Raw genomic sequence first — 26,971 nt, 5'->3', positions numbered from 1 at the left:
TGCCGTGTGTCGTTTTTAGGTGGATTTTCTACAGTACCTCGCAGGCGGCGTGTGATTTGTATTCATTTCTGCCGGGTGCTGAGAGAGAAAACTCGCCTGATATATGTAATCCATCACGATGACCGCTTTCTTGCCCTTGTTTTTCTGTCAAACTTATTTTATCATCATGCGGTAATGTTGCTGAAAGTAGGAGCCATTTTCTCTCGTTTGGTGGTGTGTCCACGGAGCCTGAAGACTGAGAAAAGGCAGTAAAGGTTATATACATCTACAAAAATCAATAAACAATCAAATGAATGTTGTACTTTATAGAGACAGAATGTAAAAAGACACCACCGCTTTATAAATTCCTGTAAACTCCAATTTATTGAAACCAAGGAGCACCCTTTAACTCATTAGCTATTAGCTACTAGTGTCATGAAACAAGGCAACAAATTGAATGTTAATCATCAGTATACTGAAATATTCTCAAAAGTTTGTTTGTTTTTCCAGGTAAGCGAGCCAGAAAATAGTGTAACTTGTGCTAATACAAAAAAAGGTAAACTGGGGTTGAAAGGTGAAATAATTGTATCAATAAATTTGAGTTAGCTCTTTTTTTGAGAAAAGTAAAAATCTATCTTTTTGTCTTCCAGGTTAGATTTATTTATTTAACTTGTAGTTTTATTAACCAATGTATTCAGATATATTTTTGACCTGTCTGATAGCATTTTATCACATTTTGTAGCTTTCAAGGACACTCCCATTCACATTTCAGTTACCGTTTATATAATGCAGCAGACAAAGAGATCTTCTCAAGACGGACATGTTTGCTTTGTGTTTTTCTTGACTTTGATATCCAAACAGCATTAATATGCTACAATTTAGAAAACAGCTGTTAAGTAGTAAATGTCCAAGTGTCCATGAAGGCACCACTATCCAAGTTAGTGTTTCAAAGTAGTCCCTGATTGGCTGATTCAGGAGGCAAGTCATGTTCAACCTGAGCAGAGGTCTAGTCAGCTTTACTCAAAACACCTGATGGAGATCTGCTGACAGTCGGCTGTCTGACACACACAGGTAGGCTTCATGTATGATCTAACTTTTATTAAAGGTACCTGAAAAAACTCTTTCATAACCAGGAATAACTTAACTGTAGTAAGGTGAAATACACAGATTTCAACTCCCACACTTGCAGTATTTTAAAGGGCGCCTGTTTGTGTGATGTGTTTTCAGTAGCTGCCAGCAATACCCTGGTGCCCGCTGGGACTCTAAGCATGTAGCACCGCTCATCTCGTTCCTCGCACTCTCATAAATACCACACGTGGCTCAGCCGAGCACTTTGATAGTTTTATTTTCCTTCCACATAAAGCAATAAAAAATAGGAGCATCCATACAGCATTACAGTTTCAATCCAATGACAGCGATAAACAAACAGCTGGGACAAGGAATACAATGCATGAAGCGATTACAGTGAATTATCCAGAAACAAGTATGTACAAAAAACACAGTACGATGTTATTTTGAATGGCTTTAGTTTGACATTCACTCTCTTGTTGACAGACAAGAAGAAGCTACAGCCAGGAGGTGATTAGCTTAGCTTAGCATGAAGACCAGAGGCAGGGGGAAACGGAGCAAGCAGGAGCAGAACTGGAACTTCAGACCAAAATGGTAAGTACAATGTCATGTGATGGAAACTGATCCAGAAAGGCCATAAACTTTTCCCATAAACTGCAAAATGATGCTGTCCAAATTAGCACCTATAAATTCCGCTGATTAATATGTTCCATCCACTGTACACAAACATAAATGTTCATTGGTTAAATTATGTGCTGCAACATGTTAAACCATGTGTTTGAGAGGTGCTGGACAGAGCCAGAGCTAGCAGTTTCTCCCTGCTTCCAGCCTTTATGCTAAGCTAATCTCCTGCTAGCTAGCTCTAGCTTGATATTTAGCATATAAACATGAGTTATATCAGTCTAAGCATTTTGTCAAAACCATTCATAAAATTATTGGATATAAAAAAATGTAATTAATTTATATATAATTCTTATCACTCTAATATATCCTATATTACAATAAGAGAACAGTGTTTGGACGTGAACAATATTAATATCCAGCATGGTATTGAAGTCCTTTATGTCTATTGATTATTGTTGGTTGACCAAGGCACTGGTTTGGTGCAGTAGCCTGTGGTGAGTAGTGGGGTACACTTGGCTCTAAATACCAGGCACTTTTTCAGGTGTGGGAGACAGTTTCCTGCTTCCCGGTGGCGTGTCAGCATGCTCTTGAGATACTAAGACAGCCATTATCAATACATTTATATCCAAGACGTAAACAACTGTCATCATAGCAGACCTTAAAACACCCCATAAACAGCCTGTGTGACTCTGCTCATGACAGGACTCTACCCAAATACAAGCATTGTTCAAGTATGGCACACTTCCAGGCCTCTCTCGACGCATGGCAGTAACACTGCTTTACATTCGTTTCTTTTGGCTGCCTCGCTAATTGTGCTGCATCCCTGAGCGCTTAGCTGATTGGTGCTCCTGTGGTAACCAGCTTGTAGTACGCTCCCTTCAGGGCCATGAGCTGGTCGTGCGATCCCTTCTCGATCACGAAGCCCCTGGACATGACGGCGATGATGTCGGAGTTCTGGATGGTGGACAGGCGATGGGCGATGACGATGCAGGTCCGTCCCTCTCTGGCTTTGTCCAGGGCTGCCTGCACCGTCTGTCGAAGAAAACACGCACATGAAGCGCCGTCCGTGGACACACGCAGACGGGAGCCATCATCACTTCTCCCGTGGCGCAGACACAATTATAGCAATTTCACAATCATGCGTTGATTACTGTCATTAGAATGCTTCAGTGCGCTGCAGAGGCCTCTTTGTCCTCAGCATGGTTCAGCCTTTTGAGCTGGAAAAGCTACAGCACAGGCCAACAGACTACATTCATCTTAAAGAGGCTCTACTGGAGGGTTGGCATGAACTGTGAGCCACTGGTGATAATAATAGAGATGATGAATGATAATGATGTTAATGATAATAATAATTAACTGCATGCTCTCCTTGCTCTCCGTGCCCGGAGAATATCAAGCAGCTGCACGGTGCTGTCATGTGAGGTTTGTGGGTTTAGCATTCGATGACGCTGCTGTTCGGGGGTTTAACGAAGCGTACCTTCTCGCTCTCGGTGTCCAGGGCCGAGGTCGCCTCGTCCAGGAGCAGGATCTTGGGGTCACGTATGATCGCTCTGGCGATGGCGATGCGCTGCTTCTGTCCGCGAGACAACTGAGAACCCTGGGCGCCGACGTTTGTGTCGTATTTCTGAAACGGGAACAAAGAAGATTTATATTAAATGTCCTCAATTTCCCCATTTGGACAGCCATGTCTTATTTGTTGTGAAGTTTTAAAAATCCTCCCCTTCTTCTTGTTTCTGTGTGAGGTCATAAAAAAATCAACAGGCAATAAATACCTGCGATCAGTTTCCTTTGAGAAAAAACAATAAGCAGCGGGGACAAAATGTCATGAGGCCTCTTCCTTTGCCTCTATCACGTCTCCCAGGGCTCTTTATTACTGAAACTTACCACAAGTCGCCCTCAGACTCTCCCTCCACCTGAGAGCCAACACAACCTCCTGAGGGCTAAATGTAGCCGCTAACAGGCCAATTTAATAGAAACTCCTAAAAATAAGAGGCGTGTCGGACCTGATTTCATCTGTGAGAAGACTTGTGGAGCTGCACTGACAAGTGCTGACACACTGCCAGGCTGATACATCAGCCCATATTAGCTTATTGTAGATATATCAGTTTCAGTGTACATCAGCTGACTGGTATCAAGAAGATTCTACAGAAATACCAGAAAAAGAGTTTGTCCATCAGCGAGCACCGACAAGTTGATTTACTCTACAGAAATATTGAGGAAAACAGGAAGTGATATGGCTCTCTTTGCAAGAGAGAGAAGAAAGAAGAAATGATCAAGAAGATCAAGAGGTCTATAAGAAGAAATCCAGTTTCTTGATCATATGTTTCCTGGCCAAAATTCAGCATTTACCATTTTAAAAACTCTGTCTTTAATGTCTTGATTAATATGATTTAAATGCATGTTTTGCAAGTTTTTCTTCTTTCTAATCAAAAGAAGTTATATTCACTGGGTTTGTCTCACGAAACACAACTCTGATAGCGTGTGTGCAGATTGGACAAAAACTAAAAATACCGAAGCTGTCACAACCAATATCAGACCAGTGAATGCATTTTGGAGGCACACATACATCAGATTAGTCTATATTGATGAATATTTTATTTAGTTCGCGTTCCCTGACACAGGCCTGTCCCCTGTCTGAACCAATCACGGTTGACAGCGTTGCCCTCAGCAGATTTGGGAGAAGCTCTTAAGTGGAATGTCTCAGCTGGAACTTCAGGGGCATTTCTAGGAAGACCCTTGTCGTGAGATGAGATACGTTTTGAAGCATCACGCTCACCTGCACGCCCGCTCCTCATTCCCACATCCAGCCCGCTGTGTGTTTGTACCAGCCTCTCTCCAACAACCATGATCGCCGCCTGTGTTTGCCTGTTTTTCTGAACCCAGGCGAACTAGAACCTCACCGTAACCTCCCCGAGAACAAAACGTCCCCAGTACCTCAGGCAGCCCCATGACAAAGTCGTGGAGCTGGGCCTTCTTGGCGGCGGAGATGACGTCGTTCATGCTGATCTCCCGCAGGTTGTCGCCATACTTGATGTTCTCGGCGATGCTGCAGTCGAACAGGATGGGCTCCTGGGACACGATGCCAATCTTGGAGCGCAGGAAGGGCACGTTGACATGAGTGGAGTCGTGGCCATCAATCAGCTGCAGGAAAGCAATTGATTTCACCATTAGTAGAAAGCAATATGATAATCAAAGACTGGAAACACAATCCACTTAATGAGCTATCATAACACCATCTCCATGTCATTTCCCTCCTAACTACGCAGAGGTGATACTGTCCTTTTTAAATCTCAGACAGGGAATCAGGACGACGCGTTTCCAAACCACTTCCAACTCAATTAAGGCCATTTGAATCTTGGCAGGGATTCATCACTGGCACGAAGACAAACCTCCATCCTAGGTGGAGTGCCCACTCTCTTTTTTTTTTTTTTTTTTCAAATAAAGCACAAAGTCAGCATAAACGTCTGATTGATAAATGAAGCCAAGTCATTGAAGAGTCGGAAATGCTTCGATCACCGAGGACGCTAAATGTCCAGCAATTATTCTTTGACTTTGACAAATGACGGATTTTACTTTGTACAATGACACTCAAGGTACAACTGATCCTTATGGGGAGCGCAGGCTGAGAGCGGACAATATAAATGACTTATTCATGTCAGAATGAGATGTGTGACATTTGGATAAAGGTCAGCAGCTGCTGGGACAATATAAGGTTGGCTGTTTTTAAAGTCAGACCTCTCATTTGCTGGTGTCCTGGAGGAAATATCCAAAGACTGCACCTGAATCCAACTATCAGACTGCAGGGCAAGATAAGCAGCTGACAGACAGGCCCGAAGACCAAAATAATGAAATGCCTATACATATTTCTGCATCATGATGTGGTCGGCATTTGGAAAAACAACAACGCTGCTGCAAGCTAACACTCAAGGTTGTATATGATTATAACACACTTTAGATTCAGTGTACATATGTAGTGTTCAGCTCACCACTCTGCCCTGGTCGGGATCATAAAACCTCTCCAGCAGCTGAACGCTGGTGCTCTTCCCGCAGCCGCTGCTGCCCACAAAGGCCAGCGTCTGGCCGGGCTTCACCGACACATTCAGCCCATTCAAGACCTGGATGTCTGGCCTGGTGGGGTAGGTGAACTTACAGTCAATGAAGTCAATGTTCCCCTGGAAGTTATCCTGAAAACACAGCAGAGTGGGGAGGGAAAGGTACAAAGGTTGGTGTCTGTTCCTGGGTGCGTTAGGGTGCCACCTCCTGTCCACAGAAGGGAGGTAGACTCTCCAACGACAATGGTAGTAAAGACAATCTACTAAGAATGTCTTTCATTCTTTAAGAGGATTTACATCTCTAAAAGGACTATGTGTGCTTCTGTTATCAGGAAGTTCTTGCTTCTTTTGGATGTTCAAAATAAAAGGACTTCCTTCATTTCCTCCTCCTTCCTTCCCCTTTCTTTCATGACTGATGTAAAATTAATACGCCCAACAATAAAGGAATAAGAAATCAAGATCTGGATTCCCCCTGGATCGATCCTTTTTATACACTCGGCATGCCAGTGAGCAGCATCACAGGCGCGCTCATACCCATTTATCTCCTTTGTTGCTGTAGACGCTGATCTGAGGCACTCGGTCCAGCAGCTGGAAGAAGCGAGCTGCTGAAATCTTGGCCTTGGCGTAGTCCGGTGTGTAGGAGGAGGCTCTGCCGAGGGCTGTGCCGCTGGTGACGATGGCTGAGATGACCCTGACACAGAAAACAGTGTAATGTAACATATCTGTCAGTCCCTTTCTACCTCAACCGGCTCGCCACAGGGTTGTTTTTTGTTTCCTTCTGTAAACCTCTTTATAGTAGTTTTCATTAGAGGTGGCAGGGTTCGCCATCCTCACATGGGATTATGCTGAACCCATGCATTTGGGTGCATTTTCAGCCATGAGAAGTCAAAAATACGGAACAAGACTGATAGAAAGCTGTGTAGTAACACCACGCTCTGCAGCCTCGTCCTCTCACCTGAACACCAGGCTGAAGTGGAGCCCCTCCTGTCGCACCAGGTAGCCTCCAAACCTGTAGGAGGCCGAGTTGGTGAAGAAGATGATGCACTGGGCGAAACCGTAGCAGGCCCCGTACACGTTGGCCTTCTTCAGGGCCGCCTCATACGGAGCGTCGAGCTGGGCCGTGTAGATTTCTACGAAGCTCCTCTCTTTCCCCAGGCCTGCGATGGTGCGGATGTTGTTCAGCGCCTCACCAGAAATCTGTGAACGGAGGACTCAGGTTGAAATTCCGGTACCTGATTTAAAAAAAAGGGGCTGATAGCCGAAAAGAAGCTGCACATAACTCTTATGTGTTTGTAATGTGTGAAGGGGAGTGAGATATAGATAAAGCATTTGCTCTCTTCTTATCTATATCCTATTTTATGCTGCTGCAGTAAGCCAATTTCCCCCCCATAGGGATCATTAAACTTTCATCTAATCCACTTTATTTGGATGGATAAGGTTTACTGCATGGGGATGATTAAGATAGCGTAAAGAAAGTTCATGGTAAATTGACTACTTTTCCTTTGATTGTGAACTTTCCTGCTCTTCCCTGGCCTGAGGTTTTATCCACTGTGTCTTTTGCTGCATTTTAAGCATGGGTGGCCTCAGCAGGAGTCGAAGCCTGACAGCGAGAGCTCCGTTTCTAACTTGCCAAATTGCAGGAGCGCCCTAATAAACTCCCATTGTACCGAGATCTGAGTTCAGCTGCAGGGCTGTAGAGCTTTTCTTCGGTTATGGAGGGAAAAAAGCTGAAACCTGGAGCCTGAAATAGACACTGTTGTTAAGCTGTCTGTACCTGCTGTCAGCTGATGTCATCTTCCACCTTAAAGTCTAGCAGGATTATTAAGATGATGCTTTTGACTTGTCCTTCATTTATAAGAGCAGGAGGCTGATGAATAAGCAGGTTTTGGTGGAGTTGTTTAGCAGAGAACAACTATATCTGACCTGTCCGGCCGCCTCCATGGCCGCCTTGTCCTCCTTCGCGAACCCCGTCAGCATCTTAGCCTGGAAGCCACCCGACAGAGCGATGAACGGCAGGAAGCACAGGATGAGCATCGTGAGCTTCCAGCTGAAGTAGAAGGACATGAGGACGGCCACGCCGATGTTGGTCAGGGAGTTGACGATCATGCCGATCTGTGAGCCCGTGGCCTTAGGAAGAGAAGAAAAAAGTCACTTTTACTCAAGATGTCTCGCAATATGCTCATTCTCCTCAAAACACATGTAGCTCGATACATTAAAATGCATTAATGCCACAAAAATCAGCCAATTATTGCCTAGCAAGCACATTTAATTCCAAAATGGAGGCTATAAATATTCTTAAATACTTGGTTTCTATTAAAAATAGACGTGTTAGCTAGAGGAAGATACTTTGTTGATCATGTTTCTCTACGTTTCTCAATGAATGACCAACAACATAGTGTATATTTAGTGTTGTGTAGGTCATGTCAGCGTTTTTGGGAGGGCTAAAATAAATCCACCTAAAAGTCATAAAATGAAGGCATTACAAGCTTCAACACAGCCTGAAACCCCCCCAAAACTTTGTTTTTATTGACTTGATTTCTTCTGTAGTGCTCTGCCTCCTCGCTGTGTATTATTAGTTGGTGCCTCTGCAGGATGTGAGCACTATATATTATAAAATCGTTTTAAATTTATGTTTAAACGAACAAACGGCCTGCTGTATTGGATAAATCTCACCTCATCAGCTTTTTAAATAAAACCGTCAGTTTATCGCTGAATGTGGGACCGGATCACTTTTAAAAGTCGTTATCATTTTGTATGAAGGCTGCAACTCACTCCCTGGACTTGTGAGGCGTCGGTGGCCAGACGCGTGGTCAGAGCTCCAGGGCTGTTTCTGTGATCATCAAACCAGCCGATCTCTTGACCCAGCATGGCATGGAAGCCAAGCCGCCTTAACCTGCGGGTCAGCAGCTCTCCAGACTTGGAGAAGGCATAACCCTGGCAAGACAAACATGGGAAGTACTTTTTTTATTGAATTCAAAAATACCTAATTTAATATATTAGTATCCTGATAAGATGTCTCTGTCTTCCGCTCCACCAGGGGGGTCAGGACTCATGATTCTGGAACAGCCTCTCAGCAGGGCGTCGGACGATCCTTTTCATCCAAAGGAGGTATTAATTTGTTAAAAATAAAGGAGGTCTCTTGTGACTTTCCCCACAACCTTGAACACAGGCAGGGGGTGAAGGCAGGAGCACAATCAGTCTTTCTAAAGCAGACTGCTACTCTACCTGCAGCATCTGGGTGAAGAAGGAGACCACGCCGACCGCAACAAAGAACATGCAGACGCTATCAATCTCCCTCCTCTGAACCACGGGGTCCGTTATTGCGAAGGTCTACACACACAAAAACACACACACATTAAAAAGAAAAGTTAATCAGGCCTTGAGCATTTATTACTTAATCAATGTGATAATATATGGTAATAAATAATTAGCATATGTATTTACATAGAAGTAATTATCATTTTTACATAAGGTTTACTGATGACACTGTACACCAAGCTTGTTCCAGTTAGTCATATTATTTATCTTAGATCTCGATGATGGTTTAAAGCCACCATATGTAGGATTTTATGTAAATACACTTTTTTTTTTCTTTTTTTTTTTTTTTTTAAAGGTATACATACCTGCAAAAATGTTTTTAAAAGTCCCTCAGTTTAAACACAAGCATTTAAAACAGGATGGTTGGAGTCTAAAACGGAGGAAGCTAGCATAGCTTGTTAGCTTGTTAGTCACACCATCAAATTTGATAATTTTTTGCCCCAACCTTCTAAGAAATAATGTACAACTCCTTTAAAATTGGCTTCATCCTTTGTAAAAGTGTTAATACTGGATTTTATGTAGCTGATGGTGATTTTGCACAGTTTGCAGCAGATTCCACATGTTTATTGACTCTTCCTGTCACCCCATGAGGTTGTTGCTGTCACTGTTTCAAATACAAGGGGCCAAATTCCAACATGTCAACATCTACATATGGTGGCTTTCAGGCATTTAAAATGAACTTGATTTATGTGTTTCAGAAAATCTCAGAAGGACGTGAACCTCACCGCCAGGATCTGACTGAACAGCAGAGCGTAGACGGGGTTGACTCCTCCGTTTATGGCAGCCCCGATGGATCCAAAAAGCATGTAGGGCCACTCAGGTATGTTGTACTTGAGGATCCTGGTGACTGGAGCCGGCTCCACGGCCTCTTCCTCCTCCTCCTCTGGGATGGCATTCTGAGCATTCACACACAGACACACAGATTTCAGCAGGCAGTAAAAGCTTTTATCTGTGTATGCTATTGATATAGGGAAAAAAAACAAATACAGTGCCAGGAGCGTTTCTCACTAGTGGTCTTACACTCCCACACATAAAAACGTATGCGCACCTTGGATTTGTCTGCCTGTGACACAGAGTAAGCTCTGGGGCCGAGCTCTCCAGTTAAGGAAACAGAGTCTGGCATCAGCTTGGACAGCTGAGATCGGGACCGCTGGCGGATCGACGCTCTGCAAAACATTTACCAGGTTGAAACAAAAAAAGGTTTCTGAATTGTTTTTATCCATCACTTCATGCACATGAATAGAACAGGGACAATATGTTGTCGCTTCTTGACTGCTGCTATTCTTCTTCTTGCACTCATTACTGGGCTCTTGTCATGGTGCTGACAGAGGACCTCCTCTGCTGTCGCACCATTTGTGAGTGGCTCTGGATGATAGTGTCAGCGCAATGTAAAAGGGTAATTAAGAAAATGAAGGTTTCAGTTTCGGCCGTGACACAATTCAATTTCAGACTGTAAAATCCTATTTAGATGCACAGTCAGGACCACGTAGATGGATATTATACACAAAGGAAGCAAATGAGCAGTGATTAAGGGCAGGGGGTGGTTGGGAACGTGTCGGTGTCATACCTCAAACTGGCGCGGTAGCTGCCCGCCCTGGACAGCCTCTCTGTCTCGTCGTCTTTGTTAGCCACTAGTGCAAGAGATCGATTAAATTAGCACGCAATCAGTGGATCCCGGGTTAAATATGAGACTGAGATAACAAGACCCGACACTGCTGGACCTACTTTCCCGAGCCTTCTCGTTCAGAGCCTGGTCTCCTTGGCTCTGCAGGGTGACAAGAGTGAAGTAGACCCCCTTCCTCTCCAGCAGCTCGTTGTGCTTGCCCTTCTCCACAGCTCGGCCGTGCTCAAAGCCGACGATCACATCGGCGTTCTTTATGGTGGACAGCCGATGGGCGATAGAGATGGTGGTGCGACCCATGCGTACCTGCGATGAAAACAAATGTATGTTGATAAGTTTTAAAAGTTGCTGCTAGCCACTGCCCAGTGTTTTGTGTTGACTGCTGCTTCTCTCAGTTGTTAGTCCTGCTATCTGCACGGCTAACTGGGCTACTGCTAGCACAGGAGTTCTGGACCCCTAGGAGAAGGAGGTTTTCAGGCCTGAGTCTAACTAGCTAAAAATATTTAGTTTAGCCTCACAGTTTGTCAATATTTTGCAGCCAAATGAAGAGAGACACTAGAAGCAAAGAAAGAGCCATGCAAGTGTGTTGATGTAGAGAGGAAGGAGGAGATTTCTATCTGCGAAACAGACAGGAAGTGAGTCAAAGCAACAACAATGTTTACAACAGCTTGAATCTCTTGGCGAAAACTGTATTTTTATAATTGCCAAATTAATACATGTTCATTTCTTTATTCCATTAAAGCTCCACTTTTAGATTTCCTTCTTTAAAGGGAAACAAAAAACGATTCTGCACTTCAAAGTCTAGATGCTAGCAGCTCCAGGCTACATTAGCAGCTACAAGGATAACACACAAGACTCTTTGACACACATTTGAGTTGAATTATGAGTAATGCCCCTGGTTTTGCCAAGGAATAAAAAAGTCAATATTGCAAAAGGAAGTTACAACAATTGGATTCTCAGTGGAGCGCTAGACCCAAAAAGCCAGGGAGCATATTCCAAAAAAAAAAAAGAATAGAGGGTAACAAGTGCAGGAGGAGAAATATTCACATTTAACTTGTTTGTTTGGCTCGACAGAGAGCCTTCTCCAGAGTTTACAACTATTATGCTGTGAGCCAAATAAAAAAGTGAAATGTGAATATTTTGTCTTCCGTGACTTGGAAATTTAATGTGCAACCCTTTCATGCTACTTAAACTCAATATCACTCTCTCTACAACATCAATTTTCTTCCTTTTTGGTATCATTATTTTTTTTTATTGCAAAACCAACAAATTACAGTCAGTACAACAGAGTGCCGAATGTTAACCGAGACTCAGTGTGCGGCCATCCACAAAAAAAGGACACTGACTGAAGGATTTAGAGATTTAAAAAAAAAAAAAACAGAAGCTCATTCATCACGTAGATCAGTCGGACTTACTTTATCCAAAGCTTCCTGAACTACGGCCTCGCTCTCGTTGTCAAGGGCAGAGGTCGCCATGTCCAGCAGCAGGATCCGAGGATTCCTGACGAGCGCTCGAGCGATGGCGATACGCTGCTTCTGACCGCCGCTCATCTGACCTCCGCCCTCCCCTACCAAGGTGTCGAATTTCTGTCAGATTTAAAATGACAGGCAGAGTTGCTGAGCCTGTTGGTTGTCAAAACCACTTTGAGTTTGTGGGCATTTCCCACGTGATCATAAGCAACTTCACCTTCGGCAGGTCCAAGATGAAGTTGTAGGCATTGGCCTCCTTCGCAGCGGTGATGATGTCCTCCATGGAGACGCCGGGTCGGCCGTAGCGTATATTCTCAGCGATGGTGGTGGCGAACAGCACAGGCTCCTGCTCCACGATGCCAATCAGCGAGCGCAGCCATTGGATGTTGAGTCCCCTAATGTCGTGACCGTCCAGGGTCACCTGAAATGGAGGCGCACAGAGAAACAGGATTTGCTCGCATTGATGGATGGTGCTATTAAAGTACTATGCTGCTGTGATTTGTGGCATTTTTTCCCCCCTTGCTGCAATGCTGCATTCAAATGGTGGGGTTGTTAGACCAGTGGCCATTTCCTTCTACTGAAAGGAAGAAAAGAAGGTGTGCAAAGACCTCTAATTCTAGTAAAAGTGAAAAATGAGGCTGTTAGGGACCCATTGGCTGAATAATGAAACAGATTATCATGTTCTTCTATCGCCCCCAGGGGATGGTTATTTTTGAAATGACTAGAATCAAGCTTAGAGGGAAGAAGGCGGCAGCTTCAGTGTGTTGAGTCAGATGGCGGCAAAAGTCAAACCTACCATTCCCTCTTTAGGATCGTAGAAGCGCTGGATGAGCTGGATCGCGGTACTCTTCCCAGCTCCACTCGGGCCCACAAAGGCTGTCGTCTCCCCCGACTTGACTGCAACACTGAGCTGGTCCAGGATCTGTGCAGAAATCACATGACTCCATGTTTCAAGTCACACTGACGGAGAGAGTTTCTGGTTATATATGATAGAAAATGTGAATCCTGAAAGTACCTTGACTTCAGGTCTGGAGGGGTAGTGGAAAGTCACATTGTGAAACTCGATATCTCCTTTGACCCTGTCGAGCTTGTATCCAGCCTCGGATAAACAATCAATCTCAGGCTCCTGTCAGTGACGTGAAAAATGAGACGCATCAACAAGAAGCAGGAGGTTAACTTTGAAACTAACTGACCTTGTGAGGATGAGAATCATGCAAAATTCTAACATCAGGTATTCTCACTCTGTCAATAGTCTCAAAGATGATGGTGGCAGCTCCGCGACCTGCAGCGAACGCCTCCAGACACGGGGAGGCCTGGCCCAGATTCATGGCTGCGACCAAAACACCAAAGAACACCTGGAAGGAAGAGGTAAGTACGTTAGCAAAACTGCCTGCCTGCACAGAACACTGTCACAAGAAACATCCAGTCAAAAAGACAAGACCAGAAGTTTAGATCCAGCAAGTAAACGCTTAAAAAAAAAAAAAAAAAGGTTAAAATAGGCAGAAAATGTAAATGTTCCCATCTGCCACAGTGTTAATCTGTCAGTAGTGGTTGTAGTAAACACAAAGACACCTTACTGACTCACAGTCTGTCACTGTGGTAAGTAATATACCTGCATTAGTGTTCCTGGTGTGTACTCCGCGGTGTCCACCACCAGACTGGAGCCATACCAGAAGGCCAGTCCATAGCACAGAAAGATGATCAGCCACATGTATCCGGTGAAAAAGCCCATGATCAGACCTTTTCTGATGCCCCAGCGCTGAGCCCAGACCAAGTTCTTGTCGTACCTGTGCAGGAGGAGGAGGAGGAGGAGTGGAATAAGAAGTAGAAACAAATAAACAGAAAAGCAATCTGGCAGAAATTACCTTTGGACTTCTTTCAACTCTCCACCAAAAGCAGCCACAGTCCTGATGGATGAAAGCACCTCATCAGCAACAGCTCCAGCTTTAGCGTAGGCCTGCAGCTCCATCCCTGTTAGCTTAGCCACGAACTGGAGGAAAAACAGAGTGAAGTGGCAAAGTTGATGGAAAAGACGAGAGAAAGTAGGGGGCGATGCCACCGTTTCTAGTTTGAAACAGCGTTCAAGGGGACCTTATTTTCCTTTGAGAACAGCTTGTTTATTCAGTTATGGAGAAAAAAAATATTTCTGGGTTTAAATTTGTCCTCCAAATCTACATAGTGCTCCTTTAAGAGAATTAAAGTCAAGAGAAGTCAAACTAAAGAAAACTGAGTCAAGAGAGTTCAAGTTCCAAGAAATCAAGTCAAGAAAAATCAAATCAAGAATGATAGTTAAGTCGAGGAGCTGGTTATGGACAGTTCAAGTCAGGTGAAGTGAAATAAAGTAGAGAAGAAGTCACGTCAGATCAAGTGAAACCAAATAAAGTCAATTCAAGTCAAGGCAGTCAAGTCTCTGGGTCTCACCAGAGCCATCAGACCGGCTCCAACGCCGATCAGCGGACTTGCTGCGACAATGACGAGCGTTAGCTTCCATCCTTTCACGAAGCCGATGCAGAAGCCGCACACAAACGTGGTGAAGCGCTGCAGAAAAATGGCCACTTGATCCGCCATGGCATCATTGATCTTGTTGATATCACTGCAACACAAGACACGACCGCTTTAATACATACACACCGAAACTCCAGAGATACTCTTTATAGTGGAGATTACGTCATCACGGTGCCACTCACTCTGACATGCGAGTGTTGAGCTCCCCTACGGAGGTGCAGTCAAACCAGCCGATCTCCATCCTCATCACTCTGCTGAAGTACATTTCTCTGATGAGCTTGATCTGCCTGGCAGCAGACGTCACCCACAGGGAGATCTGTCAGAGGTTACAGTCAGATTTCTCTCAGCAGTGCTGTTGTTGTTGTTGCTGGATATAAAAGCAAGCAGGGCAGCCGAGGGAATGCTATTGAGGTGCTTTATGGGATATGTAGGATAAAGCAGTTTGATCCATAGGCGCGAAAAGTCAGGATATCTCCAACCCTTCACGCTTTGAGTTGGATCATTTCTGTCCTGAAATCCAAGACATTTTACCAATATTTGGGAATAATTTTGTGTAGTTTATAACCTTAATAAGAGCTGCCTGTCTTGGTGTTCTGGTGTGGTGTTGCCTGGATTGTTAATGGCTCAGAAGGTTGTTGGAGGAAAAAAAAAAGCTTTTCTATGATTTTACTCATGAATTTGGAGTTTGATGTTGGCCTGTAATGGTTCATTTAGTGATGTGTCTAGAAAAGGCTTGATAACTGCAGTGTTTAGGGACTGTGGGAGAAACCTGAGAGTAGAGAAAGAGATGACTATTTGATCTGTTGCCGCGCAGTTGACAACATTTCAGCAGAGGATTTCAGATGTTGCTCAAAAATTTCCTCCAGACTTCATAGCTGGATGTGATCAAATTGTGTCGTGCTGATTAGATTTAAGTGAAAGCCAAGGATCTCAGAGACTAATCTAATTTTAGATTGTCTCTCTTTGTATGAAAAAAGTGACATTTTAAGAGCAACCTGAAAGTATCCCAGCAAGAAGACAGCTGCTCCAATTCCAACGTAGTAGAAGGCAAATAATGTCATTTCATATTCAATGTCGAGGAGCCTGAAAGACGGATAAATAAATCAGACATGTGAGGAGGACAAAACCACATACTCACTTAAACACAGATCTCCAACTTTTAACATCACATCCTACACGATGTTCGCCCACCTCATGCATTACTCACAACACACTTACCCGCACGACCTGTTGCCCAGCGGTCGGAGCATCTCCCATGATGAATTGTGCATGAACCAGTCCGAGTTGTTCTGGCTGTTCGCCGCCGTGTAGTTCCTCTTCCACTGGATCGTGTTGTTGACGCACTCCTTCCTGTCGTCGTTCAGCTCGTTCAGCTCCACGTCGTACTCGATGAAGGCGTCGGTGAGCATACCGAACACCAGCAGCATGAGCGGCTGGGCCGAGCCGTGCAGCACGGCGCACACGCTACCTATCACCATCATCAGTACATCGCGGCATGTGGCAAAACGGAACTGGAAAGAATACGCACAGATTAGTAGAGGTGAAGACAAAGGGTGAATGTTTCAAAGCGAAGATTAAGAAATCTGGAGGGTGTTTTACCAGCTGAAAGAAGCCGACCCTTATCGCTGGTTGGTCCTCTTTTCCCTGATCTCTGTTTGGAAAAAGAGCCAATCAGTTTTTTATTGAGATGGCAAACTATCCAGAGACAAACTATCCAGAGACAAACTATCCAGAGACAAACTATCCAGAGACAAACTATCCAGAGACAAACTATCCAGAGACAAACTATCCAGCGTGTCAATCTTTTACTCACTTCTCATTGTCCTTTGAAGTTGTCATGGACCTGAATGGAAGAAAAGGAAGCACACTGTGAACCGCTAAAAAAAACACTTCAACGCAATAAGACTTCATCACACATTAAACTTTAAATTTAATAGATCAACCATTTACACAGTGTTGCGCCTGAGATCTCAACACACTGCAACAGTATTTAGGAAAAAGAGCAAAACACACAAAATAAATACCAATGGGAACTTACTGCTTATAAAAAAATAAAGACATAATTTCAGGTTTGAGCTGCAATGATTAATCAACTAGACCATTAGCTCATAAACTATTTTGATAATCAATTCATTAACCTGAGTAATTTTAAAGGGGAAAAAAAGGGAAATTCTCCAATTTCAGTTTCTAAAATGAATGGCAGTAAGTTGAACATATTTGGTTTGTTGTCATCTTGGGATTTGGTGATCAGCTGATTTATCTGACATATTATAAATCAAACAATTTATCTATTAAGATTAATGACATTTATCCATGACAGATTAATGACATTTTAAATTAATCTCGAGTTGCAGCCCTGTTTGCTTGTGTTTTGTTGAAGCTGCAGTGTGTTGAGCTCTCAGGGTCAGCTGTAGTAACCTCACAGGAACTTGCTGATGGCAGCCAACAAGCATTTCTGATATATAAACGCATCAGTGAAGGGGATTTGTGCTCTGTGAAGTGTTTGTGTAGCTGCTTAAGACTGAATATAAAGACTCTATAAACCCTCCGCCTACATGCCTACATGCATACACACGGCCAAGGTCATTGAACTCATCATAAATAACTCTCTTTATAGCAACAAGGTTTCTTGTGGAAGGGCTGACAGCCACACATTGTAGCCAAATCCCTCCAGTTTGCGGTGATAGCACGTTTCAGGCTGCCTTTTCTGTTTGCTTCTTTTGTTTTTTCTTTCTTTCTACTGTTTCATCACTGCACTTTGCCCTTGGATTGTAAAACCATGCTTAGATATTAAAATGCGTTCCAGCAGAGTGCTGTGATGTCTGAAGTACATCCACACTGACAACAACCTCCAGAGAAAGAGCAGTCCTCTTCTACAAATAGATCTTTAAGAGGCATTATGAAGATGTGAGTAGATTTGAACTTAATACTTACAATATTAAGGAGGTAATGATACAAACTCAGTAATATTTATCCTTTCCATAAGAGACTAAACAAGCTGTTCTCAGGGGAAAATAAGGTCCCAGAACACCATTTGAAGCGAGAAAGGTGGCAGGGTCCGCCACATATAAACAAAGTAAAAAGTGTCATCGTAAATCCTTTAAGGTCAGTTGGTTTATTCAGTCAGGAAAACAAAGAGTTTGACAGTTGAGTTAGTTCTGGAATAAAAACTATATAGTGCACCTTTAAGACCAAAAGATGATAAACATAAAATACTCAGAAGAATACTTACATATAGGAGCCAGCTGGTTCTGCAAAAATAAATAAATAAATAAATAAAAAATTTCAATTTGCATCTCTAGCTGCAAAATAATTTCTCCTTCCCAGTATGATTTGATCATTTTGTAGCACTTCTGCCTCAGAGTTAACATAAAAGTGCATTACCTTCACCCGAAAAGTCATAGCTTTGGTTTTCCTGTCCCAGTTTTTTAATGCTTTGCAGTCTTACTGATCCAGTCGGCATGTTGACTCATCTGGGAAAAGCAAAAGGAATTAAAGCGCTTCTCAGGTGTCCAAAAGTAGAATAATTACCGCGTGACAGTCATGTCAGAATTTAAATCCCACATGAAAGTACTCATTTTTGTTTTTTATATTTTATTTCGCTGTCATCCACTTTCAAAGAAAATAAAATTAGACATTATGAGCCCACTTAGAAATGAGAAACTTACCTGCACGTTTCCCTTTTTTTGAGAACAAACAATCTTATGTGTGATTGAGACTAATCCTGGGCTCAAAGAGAAAGTCCACGGTATCCAGACATGCAGCTGTTTTGTCCTCCAGCTAGTTGTAGTGCTGGTGCCTTGTCAGTTGTGTGTAGGAGGACACACTGTGTACCTTGGTGATGATTCACGTGCTCTTATTGAACAGATTTTGGGCTTGGTTGGCACTCAGGGTCAGAGTGTTTTGTTTGAGGGTAAGTGTCCTGTCGGTTTAGGCCACTGACCCCGGCAGGCAAACATTTCGCTGTTACTGCACCCTTACTGATGAATTCTCACAGCTTTAAATGAGTGTTATGTAATCCTTCTGACAATGTTCTTTGTGAATAATATGCTAATACTCTCCTACAGAGGAGAAACCCCAGTGTTTAAGGTTTAGAACATGTAAATCTTGTCCAGTTGTTTGCGAACATGGTACACTGGATTATCACGCTGGCTTGCCCGTCAGTCGGGCGCGTAATACTAATAACCAAGAAAGAAGCATGAACCAAACTGTGGTGTTTGGAATTCTCTCTCCAAGACCTTGACATGATTTGATCGACCCTGAAACTGAAAGGTTCCTGATTAGTGCAGGGCTTAATGGGATTTAAGCGAAGACGAGAGGCCTTAGTGGACAATTCTTCAATTACTCTGACGGCTTTAGAGCCGCCCCCTTAAAAACAGCTTCAATGGTCCGATCACTTGATTTATTCAATAGACTTACAACTGGGATTACTATACAGTGTTTCCATTACATTACAAAAGAAATCTTCAAAGCCAAACATCCCAAGTTAATGAGAATTAACAACATTATTCCTTAACAGTGTCAAAAGCCTCGAAGGACTGTAAGAAGAGTGTGAATTATCAAGGATATCTAAAATTAGACTAATATTGTAATAGGTGTGTCTAATGGACATAAACCCCAATTTAGCTTCATGTATTATAGATTAAAATATTAATTTAACCTCATTTTTAAAGTTTAGAATGTGCATTTATTCAGTGGTTCACTCCTCTACCAAAATCCATTTGCACTGGAATATTTTCAAATGCTCACAGCAAATAAACTTATAATTAATTAGATTAATTTTTTAAGTGGAGGGCCATTTTGTGTCCAGCGCTCAGTCCTCAGGACATTTTCAGATACTCATGTTTGTGGTCCATTATGTAGACGAATGTAGCTTCTTTTGTGCATTATACATTTGACTTTTACGTCAGCTAATTATGCTGCTTGTTAGGCAATTATCATTAACTTTTTAAAAAAGAAATTAAACACTCTTCTTCTTATGAGGACAACTGTTAAGCTATTCAAAATATTTTAGTAATTGTCTGTATGACCAGTAGCTTATGGAGGCTAATATCGGCTAATATTATCAAAATTTAACTAGTATGTCTACAAAAACAGATATTGCTAACTCTGACACTCTTCCATACTTTTGCTACCATTAAATTATGATCATGCATTTAACATTATCCCATAGTATTGACACTGTAACAAGTTACACAGGCAGTAAAGCTACAATACAGTTTTACTATTCGTCTGAGCTCTAGTTGTGTGTTAACATTCAAACATGTTGCACCAGAGGTTACTGCCCCCTTCCACTTGAATGTTTGGAGATGTTTGTCGTTTTTTTGTTTTTTTTTCCTTGAATGCAACAACTAGGGAATGAATGTCTTCATACTGCTGACCCAAATACTTTATAATGTAATATGAATAATACATTTCAAATGCACAGACATATAAAAATAGGTAGCTTGAAGGTTGATGAATTGTCAGTTCACCTTTTCTTGAATTTTATAAACGGTATGATACATTTCTGTTCATTCCTTTGTCTGTGAAAACTTTTTTGGGATTCTCAAAGGAAATAATCTTAACATTTGGTTACAGATTGTCAGCCTGTGTCTGGTTTTGTTTTGAAAGTAGCAGTCCTGACTGTACCCTCTTATTTGGAAGAGCAACTTGTAAACCAGAGGTAAAAAGCAAGTCCTCTCTCAGTCAACAACTAAATCTGATGTTAATGTTTATTGTCATAGGTTTGGTTGAATCTTTAAAGCTTGATTAAACTGGAGCGCAGCAGGTCAGACTTTAGCTACTTAAGACCTTCTAATCTAAAAATGAAATTTAATTTCCTTGTATTCATCAGACAGATTCAATTACATACGATAACATACCACTCGTGTGTCATACTGACAGAAAAAGACTGATTGGAGGCCTGCATGTTTACAAGTAAGAGCAATTGATTGCTCACTGGGGGTCATGTGCGTTCGGTCATTCACTGCTGCCTTCAAGTGCTGTCAGGAAAGTTCATAGACGGAGACTGTGAACCCGTGTCAGCAAAGCTGCAGTTCATCTCCAGGAGGATATTATTATATGTCAGCAACGGAAGAATTGTTAGGGGTGATTAACACAGAACCCACATTTTATCCATATTCTGAAAAGTTCTGGATGAGTTTAGCTGTAAGACAAAATGTACAAACTTTATCATTACATCAAATTTTATCAAACACCCACTTTAAATCACCTTTTAGTCATTTTGAATCGTGTTTTTTTTTTTTATTCCTTTAGACTGAGTTGTGATTTGTCTAATTGTGAAGCAAAAGCACATTGTGACAGTGTCGTTAAAATGTGCCAGTACAATCAGAAATATGGACACTACAAACTAAGTGTAAACAGACAACCAAGTAGTGTTAAATACAACTTTAAAGCGTGTAATTTCTTATGTTTCCTACTACTGACACATCTAGATGTTGGAAGACTGCATCAACAAATTACTGTAAATTACACGTAGGTGTATTTTACTGCTTAACTTACAACAGTATGAGTTTGTTTTCTATTTAAATACAGGCCCAGAGCATTCACATGTGCAAACATTTGTAATTGCAGCTTAATCATTGCAGAGATAGTTCCTCAGGAGTGCATGAAGGCAGCATCTGGACAACAGGAAATGAGTCACAAGAACAACACTGCTGCCACCTTGTGGTAGAAATGTATAAAGCTTCCCATGAACCCTGGTGGACGCTGTAAAAGATAAAGTGGGAATGTTTATTTATTGTAAAGATATAAGCTGTTTATGTGAAGTTCGCTCAGCTCAAAGACATATAGGCTAACTCATAACTTTCACCATTAGACTGGAGGCACACCCAGCACAGAGAACACAGGCCTCTGCTGCCTGTAGTAGTAATGAGGACATCATTAGGACATCCTGTTTTGCTGGACAGAGGCAGGAAGTGTAATCACGTGCATGAGCATAGAGAGGAAACAGATATCTATTTTTTATGTATTTATTTTTTCCTGGAGGATAAGATGTCACAGACCTACGTTATGGAGATACATTTTCACCTTGACCTTTTCAACATGTTGTTTCATAGTAAGCCTCAATGTTTGTGTTTAAGTTGATGCCCAGAGGGGATCAGATGAGGTTGTTGCAGCAGCACAAGAACGGAAATAAGAACTGATAAATATAGAAAGTAAAACTATACAATGAGAGGTAATCGAACTAAATGAGAGTAGATGTAATAATGGAAACATTCAGACATGTCACACCTTCTTTATTATGATTATTTTTTTGGTTGTATGAGACTGATCACAGGCGGCTGTGTATCTTAATTATGCTGTACATATAAGAGCCTAACGAGAGACAAGAGTTGTAAACAGCTGTCGTTCCTACTTAATAAAATTCAAGTCAAATAATAAATAAATAAATACAAGACTAAATTACCAGGCACAGCAAAGTGTGCAAGTCTAGTATATATAAATACCATATTAGTGCGTGTGTATATATGATGTGTCAGACTAGCAATGATCATGTTTGTCTGGATTAATATGGAAATGTGATACACATCCAGGATAGCAGGACAGAGCTTTTCCACTAATGGCCCTCAGCAACCTCACTGCAGCCCTTTGATCATGCTGTTAGCAGGATAATGAGCTCATTCATTACTCATGTCTGTTGCATAAGACAAGACAAAAACACCCCTCCATTCAAAATGTTTACAGCTGTTCAGAGGAAATCACGAGAATCAAACTGATAACGTGTTCGTTCCTGTATGTTTGTACATGTAGACTAATGTTTTTCTATTGTGAAAACTAACAAAGTGTTAAAAAAAAAAAAAACAAAGCCATGCTTTAACACATATTTCTGAGCAATATTATATATATTTCTGACAGTTCAAAAATAGGGAATGTGAATGTCAGTTGAATAGGCCTGTAGGAGGCAGTGTTAATGATATCTTGTTTAAAATATTACTTTGGTAAATGTGAAAGTCCAAAAACTTCAGTAAAATAATCAGCATTTTTCTAATTATCAGAATTGTTATTTGTTTTTGTTTTATGAATCTCATAGCTGATACAAATCACTTTAAAATGTGCTACTCTGACCCTGATACTGCATGTTATCTCTGCAGTACCTGGTTACTAAAGCTACCAAATAAATGTGTTTTTACATAACATTACTGGCTATATAATGTAATGGCCAAAAGGCTATATCATATAGAGTATAGAGAATAAATGTTTAAATCACACATTTTGTTCATTTTCTTGTATTTTTCTTGTCACCCTTGGGCCCCCACACATGTGCAGATGGCTGCAGCTGTTACCATTCTTGCCAACAGGTGGCGTCTGTTGCCTGTTCATGTTGATAACCCTGCAGCTCCTCCATTGGTGGAAAGGGTTGTCATTATATTTCGAGGCTGAGAGCTTCACATTCCTCCAGCGGTGGTCAGGCACTCTAGGAAGATCTCTGCACAACAAGTAAGACTTAGACTTTCTGTGTCTATGCATTGACTCTTTATATAGATAGGAACTAATGTATGTTTTCATGTAATGTTTTGTGTGCACTAGTCCATATATAAAGGCATAGCAACACTTTTATCTGTTAATCTCTCTGAGTCATTGAACTTTGAAATCAGTTCAGCCCTCAGTAACCACAGTGTTATATTGTGCAACTTAAGGAAGTCAATGAAGGACTTTACTGTGTAGTCAAATTAAATCACCAGAAATGTAATGTTCCAGTTTTTGATAGTTTCCTCCACTCAGCCACAGTTGTTCATTGGTATATATCACGGGTGTATAACAGTTACCTTGTACTTAATATCAATGTGTAGTGACAAAGACAGATGTTTAAGTCTCTATTAAATGTCAAGAGGGCAATAATGCACTTTAACTTTACTGTGAAGTATTAGTACTTTTTTAATGGATCTAAATACTTTAACACTGACCAAAAGTGAAAGATTAGCTTCCTTTCTCTGCTACCTTATACATCCACTCTACTATAACTTAGAGGAAACCATTGTACTTTTCACTCCACTACATTTATCTGATTACTTTAGTCACTAGTTACTTTGCAGATGAGATGAACTGATTTGTGTGATATCATTTTACCTGAGATATTTAAGTGCATTTAATACCTGATACTTTAAGGCTTTTACTCAGGTATGAATTTGGGTACTGCAACACTGTTAACATGGTATTTTCTATAATATTACATGCTTGTTAATACAGCGCTCCAGACTTATTTGTCACACGAGTTGCACAGGTGCACTTAACTGTACATAATTTAGCACATAATTTAGTTTTACCAAATGATGATTTTTTTTTAATTGAATTTCTTTATGTTAACATATTTATGATATCATGCTCCTGGCCGGTGCCTCCAGTCAGTTGACTAGCTAGTGTTTTTGTCGTTTTAACATTGTCATTGTTTTATTGTTTTTTATATTGTCTTTTATGTTTTATGCTCTTTTTCTTATGTATGTTCAGCACTTTGTCCCAGCTATGGCTGCTTAAAGTGCTTCATAGAAGAGTTGAGTTGAGTGTTAGCAGGCATCTATGCAAATACATGTTTTTCAACATTTAAATTACACGCAACAAGAAACTGCGAGAACTTCAGTTGTGCACCGCTGATGATGTTTAGTGGCATTCATGGCCCAAATTGTCGCACCCTGGATCACTGTAACAGTAATGCATCCATGTATAAGTAGCGTTTTACTGTGGTAATTGGATAAAGTGGGGTTTATTTTAACCTACAACTTTGCTTTTCACAAACCAATCATATCTTTAGTGCTAAACGGAAATTAGCACATTATTTCCTCCCAGATGTAGTACAGTAGGAGAACAGAAAAGCAAGTGCAAGCAAGTATCTCAAAGAGCACTTGCGAAATTATGCACATCTACATGCCAGCACTGGTTCATGCTGTGCCTAAGTTTCTAACTTAGACTTGCCCAACATTGTATTACAGTGTAAGGGCTCGGTGTGACTCAAAACCTCCTCTGAGAAATCACAGTTCCTGTTCTTTCTCCATACAGTCATGTTCCTGTACCTCCTGGGGCTGCTGGTTTTCTACTACCTGTACCGCTGGGTCAGGGAGCTTCCAAGAGTCCCTGACAAAGGAAACAAGTATGTGTACATCACAGGCTGCGACTCGGGCTTTGGAAACCTCCTGGCCCGCCATCTGGACAAGAAGGGCTTCAGAGTGATTGCTTCTTGTTTCACCGAGAAGGGAGAAGAGGAGCTGAAGAAGGCGTGCTCAGGCAACCTGATAACAACACACCTGGATGTTCGGTCCAAGGACAGTGTTGCCAAAGTTGCAGCGATGATCAAGGACAAAGTGGGGGGGCGTGGTGAGTCTGGACTGTTAGAGGAAATATGTGAACAACTGCTGGGTTGATGAGCATCAAACATTGTACATGTTCCTGTCAGGATGAATTGTAATAACCTTTGTGATCCTCCTCAGAGCAAAAGTGTGTCCAGTACTTTGGTTTCTGACCAAATGCATGATTTTTTTGTGCTTATAGGCTAATGTAAGCATACTAACACAAGATGATCAACATAGAAAACATCATACCTGCATTGTATCAGCATGTTAGGACTGTCATTATGAGCATCTTGATATTACAACATGCTCGTACAGGCCCACATAGCTCCTAGCATAGCTGGAGACCCAAGATGGCCAAAGTCTGCCCTGCAGACCAAAACAAGGTTTCATTTGGCCAAAAAATGATAATAATAATTTAAATGATAATTTAGTTTTTGTTAGGCAATGGTGCCTCCTTGATTATGTGGATCATTAATTATTGATTCATAATCTGTCAGTTTATAATCTGTCAGGTTAGTCACTCAGGACCAGAGGAAATGCAGTGTCAAGTTCTATGCAATTTGGACACGTGACACATTCAACATTAATACATCGGGATCAAACAGCGAACAGCGCTCTGTGCAGCAGAGGTGGTGTGGCTTCGTGGCTCTGGGGAAGCAGACATAAACAAAATGGAGAAGCGTTAAAACCAGCTTTATTGAGCAGACGTCCTCTGTGTGATCCTCCAGGTTTGTGGGCTGTGGTGAACAATGCAGGCGTGTCCGTCCCCTCTGCCCCGTGTGATTGGCTGACCATTGATGACTACAAGCACATGCTGGATGTGAACCTGAACGGGGTGATTGCGGTGACCCTAAGCGTCCTGCCGCTTATCAAGAAGGCCAGGGGGAGGGTGGTCAACGTAGCCAGTGTGTTTGGGAGGATCAGTCCTACAGGAGGCCCGTACACTGTCTCCAAGTATGGTGTGGAGGGTTTCAATGACAGCCTCAGGTGAAACATTAACTCAGTCAATTATTTGTCAGAATGTCAACAGTGGGATTGCCGACTGATTACAAATATTAAAAAATTATTAATGAATGAAATATTTTAGGTTGAACATGGCAGCTTTTGGTGTCAAAGTCCTCTGCATTGAGCCGGGATTCTTCAAGACAAACGTGACTGACTCTGCTATCCTGAGCAAAAACGTCCAGATGCTGTGGGACAGATTGCCCCAGGAGGTCAAAGATGACTATGGAACAGAATATATGACAAAGGGTAAGTTTGCCTCATCTTATTTTCACCCTATGCGTTTCAATTCACACATTTATTTTTTTATTCTGCTCATTTTTTCCCCCCAGTGCAAGTGCTTATAAAAGACAAAGTTGCCAAGATGAGTGATGGGGATCTAATGAAGGTGGTCAGCTGTATGGAGCACGCTGTAGCCGCCGTCCGGCCGCGCACCCGCTACTCACCCGGCTGGGACGCCAAGCTCTTCTGGCTGCCGCTGTCCTACATGCCAACCTGCATCAGTGACTACATCCTGGGAAGAGAAGCCATTCCTATTGCCAAGCCGATGCAATAGAGTGTGCTTTATTAAAATCCACATGTGCACTTATTATCCAATATAAGTCTTTCTATCTAATCTTTGTCAGTCTTGACTGAAGTGTCATGCGCTTTAGCTTGAAGGCCTTACCTCCGTGACATTAACCATTTAATTCAAAGAAGCACTTTTTTCAAGGCCACCTTATCTACTGGCAGATAGGGTTTTGTTCTGGCAAATGATCACCCAGAGCAGTAAAAACAAAAAAAATAAGAAAAAAACTGTCTGATTTGGACTCAACTACAAAGTACATACCGATCTCTGAAAAGTAAGGCGCTTCATGTTGTATGTATATGATAGTGAGATTTCATAATGTGCTGTACAACTTGACACGTCTTGAGAAAGTATTAAAAACCAGTGAATTCATTTTCCTTAAGCATGTTCATATTTTCTCATGGTTGCTGCAGGCATTAAAGGTTCAGTAAAACATCACATATAGCTAAAATTATAAGAATGTAAATAAACAGTTTAGA

At 41.9% G+C, this 26,971-nt stretch overlaps 2 protein-coding genes across 2 annotated transcripts; one reads left to right on the top strand and one right to left on the bottom strand.

The window, feature by feature from the left end:
- Nucleotides 1-1,306: 1,306 nt before the first annotated feature.
- On the bottom strand, nt 1,307-19,129 carry LOC119015532 (bile salt export pump-like). The gene is made up of 29 exons (XM_037091615.1): nt 18,305-19,129; nt 18,021-18,109; nt 17,869-17,887; nt 16,450-16,479; nt 16,236-16,287; nt 15,855-16,147; nt 15,632-15,719; nt 14,819-14,952; nt 14,553-14,724; nt 13,997-14,121; nt 13,744-13,918; nt 13,373-13,486; nt 13,147-13,257; nt 12,928-13,053; nt 12,349-12,552; nt 12,078-12,248; nt 10,767-10,968; nt 10,609-10,672; nt 10,090-10,207; nt 9,767-9,937; nt 8,949-9,053; nt 8,496-8,657; nt 7,647-7,850; nt 6,679-6,920; nt 6,258-6,414; nt 5,658-5,855; nt 4,606-4,812; nt 3,149-3,295; nt 1,307-2,703 (listed from the first exon to the last, which is right to left on the bottom strand). Exons 2-29 carry the CDS (start codon nt 18,097-18,099, stop codon nt 2,503-2,505), a joined length of 4,071 nt encoding a protein of 1,356 aa, XP_036947510.1. The 5' UTR covers nt 18,100-18,109; nt 18,305-19,129; the 3' UTR covers nt 1,307-2,502.
- A 3,791-nt stretch (nt 19,130-22,920) lies between these two features.
- LOC119015536 (retinol dehydrogenase 16-like) lies at nt 22,921-26,689 on the top strand. The gene is made up of 5 exons (XM_037091620.1): nt 22,921-23,078; nt 24,633-24,947; nt 25,651-25,909; nt 26,010-26,173; nt 26,257-26,689. The coding sequence occupies exons 2-5, from the start codon at nt 24,635-24,637 to the stop codon at nt 26,478-26,480; spliced, it is 960 nt and encodes a 319-aa protein (XP_036947515.1). The 5' UTR covers nt 22,921-23,078; nt 24,633-24,634; the 3' UTR covers nt 26,481-26,689.
- The last annotated feature ends 282 nt before the right edge of the window (nt 26,690-26,971 follow it).

The sequence above is a fragment of the Acanthopagrus latus genome, chromosome 24, assembly GCF_904848185.1.
Source record: "Acanthopagrus latus isolate v.2019 chromosome 24, fAcaLat1.1, whole genome shotgun sequence".
Lineage (NCBI taxonomy): Eukaryota > Metazoa > Chordata > Actinopteri > Spariformes > Sparidae > Acanthopagrus > Acanthopagrus latus.
The sequence above is the reverse complement of the archived record's forward strand: the minus strand, read 5'-3'. Positions and strand labels throughout refer to the sequence as shown.

What these genes read in the sequence shown, in the direction of transcription:
- LOC119015532 (XM_037091615.1), bottom strand. Translation starts at nt 18,099, where the DNA reads ATGCCGACTGGATCAGTAAGACTGCAAAGCATTAAAAAACTGGGACAG. An exon ending in CCTCCAGACCTGAAGTCAAG is followed by an intron (nt 13,054 to 13,146) that starts GTACTTTCAGGA and finishes ATTTCTGCACAG; the next exon opens with ATCCTGGACCAGCTCAGTGT. An exon ending in TTCAGGAAGCTTTGGATAAA is followed by an intron (nt 10,969 to 12,077) that starts GTAAGTCCGACT and finishes TTTTCATCGCAG; the next exon opens with GTACGCATGGGTCGCACCAC.
- LOC119015536 (XM_037091620.1), top strand. Translation starts at nt 24,635, where the DNA reads ATGTTCCTGTACCTCCTGGGGCTGCTGGTTTTCTACTACCTGTACCGC. An exon ending in GGTTTCAATGACAGCCTCAG is followed by an intron (nt 25,910 to 26,009) that starts GTGAAACATTAA and finishes GAAATATTTTAG; the next exon opens with GTTGAACATGGCAGCTTTTG. An exon ending in AACAGAATATATGACAAAGG is followed by an intron (nt 26,174 to 26,256) that starts GTAAGTTTGCCT and finishes TTTTCCCCCCAG; the next exon opens with TGCAAGTGCTTATAAAAGAC.